Source organism: Oryzias melastigma, linkage group LG12, assembly GCF_002922805.2.
Source record: "Oryzias melastigma strain HK-1 linkage group LG12, ASM292280v2, whole genome shotgun sequence".
Lineage (NCBI taxonomy): Eukaryota > Metazoa > Chordata > Actinopteri > Beloniformes > Adrianichthyidae > Oryzias > Oryzias melastigma.
Window position 1 is genome coordinate 14,504,707 of NC_050523.1, and position 5,045 is coordinate 14,509,751.

At 35.2% G+C, this 5,045-nt stretch overlaps 1 protein-coding gene across 1 annotated transcript; it reads left to right on the plus strand.

The window, feature by feature from the left end:
- The first annotated feature begins 1,927 nt into the window (after positions 1–1,927).
- rbp4l (retinol binding protein 4, like) lies at positions 1,928–4,053 on the plus strand. The gene is made up of 5 exons (XM_024299537.2): positions 1,928–2,318; positions 2,583–2,706; positions 2,787–2,923; positions 3,321–3,433; positions 3,510–4,053. Exons 2-5 carry the CDS (start codon positions 2,590–2,592, stop codon positions 3,731–3,733), a joined length of 591 nt encoding a protein of 196 aa, XP_024155305.1. The 5' UTR covers positions 1,928–2,318; positions 2,583–2,589; the 3' UTR covers positions 3,734–4,053.
- Positions 4,054–5,045: the final 992 nt, after the last annotated feature.

Here is a 5,045-nt window from a genome sequence, read left to right on the forward strand (position 1 = left end):
CTTCCTGCCCTCACAGACTGTTTACAATCTGTGTGAGCTGACCTGACGGCACATGGCATCTTTAAATAGCAAAACAGACGAGCAGAAACAGGAGAAGTTTAAAAAGAGGACATATACTTGGAACTTCATAGTGTAGTATTTTAGTAAAAATCCCACACTGATCAAAGTACATCCAAAAAAAAAGATGATCTTACTTGTGTGCTGAAGTGAACACACATTTTTACCCACTATTTGAAATAGCTTCAACTAGCTAATTATCTAACTGCATTATTTGGATGTGTTTAAAGACTTCTTCTTAGAGGATTACTCTGTGGTTGCTCAATCAAATGACAGGATTAATATGTGATCTAATTGTGTTCACTCTTCTAGCTGATGGTGATGAAGTCATGTCCTCAAACTGAACTGTGCTCTTACATCTCTGTGTTATGAGTTTGTCCGGAAACTGCCCTAATACAGGTATCCCATCTGAGAATTATTCAATAAAAAATTAACTCTGAAGTTTTAAAATGAAACAATAAAAATGTATATATATTTTTTAATTATAGACACTAACCGAGGACTAAATGGAGAAATGGATACGTTTTTTTTTTTTTACTTAATCTACTGTCAAATATCTTGAGAATTTTGGGTAAAATGTGAAAGGCTCAGTAAGTTCGAGAACAATTTTAAGATACAGTAACGTGAGAATAAAGCTCAGACGTTTCCTTTTTTTTTCTTGCTTTCACTTTGTATATAAGCAATTTTTAAGAATTTTTTCCTACCCTTATTTTCCTTATTGTTATTTACTCTGTTTTATTGTTAGAACTTTTAATGCAATGACCCATCTGTTGTGTATAAAGCTGTTGTGTTTGACTTTTTTTTTTATTAAAAATTTTGTGTTATTAAAATCCCATACTAGATTTTTTTTTTTGTTTTACTTTTAGATTGTTCAAGCTTTGTAAATCACTCAGAACCTTTACAGTAAATTGTTTGACATTCAAAGAAAAAAAAGTTTTAGGATTTCTGGAGATCATTCGTTAGATTAAGAACATGTAATTGCATTGCAAAGGTGGTCTTCAAAAGTTGAAATACCATTGTATTCTAAAAAATATTTAAGATAAATTTGGGACACTTTATTAGAAAATAAGAAAAGATTGGTATGGTCTGCTTTCACACTATTAGTACACCAAAGCACCTGAAAATGTCAAACTCATCTTTCTAGAACTCTGGTTTGTGTGTGCTGAAAGCTCCTTTTTTACACTTCAAACCTCTTTGTCTTTTCTTTTTTTCTATTTGTACTGTTAAATTCTTTTTATTTACTTCAACTTTTTGGTATCTAGATAGTCCATTTGCATTTACACTAGTGAACCATGCCAAGGTTCACTTAGAAGTGGACTTAAACATTCAGTTTTATGTCGCTTGTTGATTTTTTAACCAATTTTATGGCTTTAAATTGAAGAAAATTTGGAAATTTTAAGACTAAAATTATAAAACGAACTTCAACAGTAGATTAATGATTGCACAAGTTCTTTCTTGTTAAAACACAATCCCATTCATGTTTGGATGCTAAAAATACATGAGTTAGATATGACAAATGTCCTTTTTTTCCAGACACGTCAAATGCTAAATGACAACACCTTCTGAGCTTCAAAACATTTTTTTTATTTTAATTTTGTAATAATAACATCTCATCTGTTTAATTTGGATTTTGTTGCATTTAAAGTGTAACTTTTACGTGTGTAGAAAGCAGCTAATGTTAGAACTGGTGGTATTTCAAACTTTTCACCACAGAACTGTTTCTGAGATCAAATAAACCATAAAACACTTTTATATTTTTAGCTTTTATGCTGCATTATTTTTTGCATTAGGCTTTAAAATTACACAAAAATAACATTTGATGCTTCAAAAGATATTACTGCAGGTTTGGATCTCTTCGTGATTTGCTGCTTTTTTATTTTTGTTTGATTTGGCCATCTGGACTAAAAATGAATTAAATTTGCTTCAACAAAAGCATGTCATAAAAGGGTTAATAAAAGCCAAGAATGTGTTGACTGTGCGAATGTTCTTGTTTGAATGGTCTTCCAGTTAGTTACATAAAGTGCTAATTGTTTTTATAGTAAGTCCTGTCTGGGTTTGAACATAGAAGCCAGATTACGGTAAGGATTTCAGCCCAACAGGATTACCTCTAGATTTAAGGACCTTATTTAGTTCCAAGCAATGAAAATCAGCCATAAGCTTGTCTGTTGGGCTGATATATAAAGGCAGCAAGTGACACAGGAACCACTCTGGAGAAAAACTGCAACCTGAACTTTGGTTTTAAGCACTTTGAATAGAAACAGGTAAGAAGCTGAATTTTGCTTTTAATTTTTTTTTAATGATGTAAATTCGGGCTGTTATTATACATTTTAACAGGGAGAAATTCTCTTTTTTTAAATTAAGTGGTTTGAAGTGCAACTTTTTGCTGGATTTGTTAAATATTTTTGCTCATTTTTGGGCTTAATTTAGGATAAAAAGATCCCTCTGTTTGTTTTTTCTTAGTTATACATGTTAAGAGCTTTTATAGAACTGAGGCCTAGACTCATATTTTTTTCTACCTGTTGTAGACACAGGATGGAATCCTCCAAACTCGCCCTGCTGCTGGTCATTTTGTACTGTGTGGAGCGCGGTCTGTGCGGCTCCTGTGTTGTTGACAGCTTCTCAGTCAAGGAAGACTTTGACCCTAAGAGGGTGAGTATATTCAAAATACATTGGTGCAATATGCTGGAGGGGGAAAAAATCATTTGAGTTACTTTTTTTTTTTCTTCTAGTATGCAGGAAAGTGGTACGCTCTGCAGAAGAAGGACCCAGAGGGGCTGTTCCTGCAGGACAACATCTCGGCTGAGTACACCATCGATGATGATGGCTCCATGACTGCCTCCTCTAAGGGACGTGTCACTCTGTTTGGGTAAGTGATGCCTGCCAGTCTCCAACAACAGACACAATTATAGAGCTGGCTTGCCCCCCCATTTTTTGAAAAGCAGTGAATGGATGAGAGTCTCTTCAGACAATACAGAGTTGATTAGACTCACAGATGAGAGGAGGTGGATTTCTCTGTTCTGGGACAGACTGTTAGAGAGTGCTCAGAATATGTTTGTGATCCACTTAGAGATTTGAGAACAGGCTTAACTATTAAAGAACATTCTGAGCTGTTTTAACTCCCGGATTATGAAGGATTGGCAGGAAATGAAGAAAGAAAAGTTATGTTTTGCAGGAGTGACTTTATACATTTGCAAATGATCATAGTTTTCTATTTATTTATGGTATTTTTTAAGGATTTTGATCAAATTGTATTTTTTTTCCAGCTTCTGGGTTGTGTGCGCTGACATGGCCGCTCAGTACTCTGTTCCCGACCCCGGCACTCCTGGAAAAATGTTCATGAACTACCAGGGTCTGGCCAGCTATCTCTCCAGTGGAGGTTGGTTGTTCTCACATCAAACACATCTGTAGTTTTGCACTTTATTTCTCTCTACTCACGTTTGCTTTCTTACCAGGTGACAACTACTGGGTGATTGACACCGACTATGACAACTATGCCATCACCTACGCCTGCCGCACCCAAAAGGAGGATGGCAGCTGTGAGGACGGTTACGCCCTCGTCTTCTCCAGGAACCCCCGAGGCCTCCCTCCCGCCATCCAGCGCGTGGTCCGTCAGAAGCAGGATGACATCTGCATGGCCGGGCAGTTCCAGCCCGTGCTGCAGTCTGGAGCCTGCTAACGAGAAAAAGGAGAGGGAACCAAAAAGTGGAAGTGTGTGCCTGAAAGCTACAGCATGGGTGACTTTGTAATGTGAAGGAGAGAGTGAATGTGAAAGTGACAGAAAACAAACTTGGAGTCGAGATGGTGCAAACACAAGATGGAAATTAGTAAAGTAAACAAAAACCAAATTATTGCAATACCATCTAAATGGATTTTTTTTTCCTGACTCAAAAATCCTCTTGTTTTATTCAGATATCTCTCAAAGGAAATTGTTGCTGTTGCATTGGAACTTTGATTGAATGTGAAAAGTTGAAATAAAGTTGTTTTTTTCTAAACAAACGCACCTGAAATCATGTCATTTGTACTGCTTTTCATCAGTCAGGCATTTTGCCTCACAATAATCGTATTTGTTGAATTTAGGTCAAAACTAGAACAGTTTCTGTTTTTACCATTTAGATTCTTCTCGTACTTTTATTTATGGAGGCTGTCTGGTGTCTGTGAGGTTAATAACTAGCAGCAGAATAAAGACAAAGTTGGAGAAAACATAACCATATTCAAAACACAAACAGGGTTAAATGATGCCTACTTACTCTGTTCCTCAGTTGCCATAATTAAAGATATACAAAACAGATTTAATTTTACTAAAACTAAACATCACAGATCACAGCACACTTATTCATTCAGAAATGTCATCAATTTCAAAATATTAAAAAAAAACAGACATGATAGCCAGTATAATTTGTCAAAATTATTCTTATTTTTTTGTTAATTTAATGTAAGCAACCTTTATTCATACTAAGAGAAATGTGCAATTATTGTAATTAAAGAAAAATTCAAAATTAAACGTGTTACATTGATGGTTTGTTTTGTTTAATATCTAAAGTCTTTCATATTCCACTCATTCACACACTTTTCATATTTGGTTGCAGTATAGTTTATCAATGCTGTTAGCGGATCACCTACAAAAATAAAAGAATTGTAGTTTGTCAAACTAAATTCCATGAGGAACTCCTTTTAAAGATGCAAACGTCATGGAAATTTCCCTCCATTGGTTTCACTCCAAATTCATTTTGTTGCATTTTTTACTGAATTAATTAGTATGTTGGGCTAAACTTTGGCTAAAAATCGAATTTCCAGAAAACAAACGCATAGTACATGTTCAAAGTTCACAGTGAAAATCTCGCTCACTGCTGTACTTTGGTCATTCAAATCAGTTATCCTTTCTTAGCTGAAGAAAATGAAGCCAGTACAAACACAGCAGTAATGGGCTTATTGGTGGTCTGAGGTTTAGCACTTCTTAGTCCTATTATACAGTACCGACTCAGCTGGAA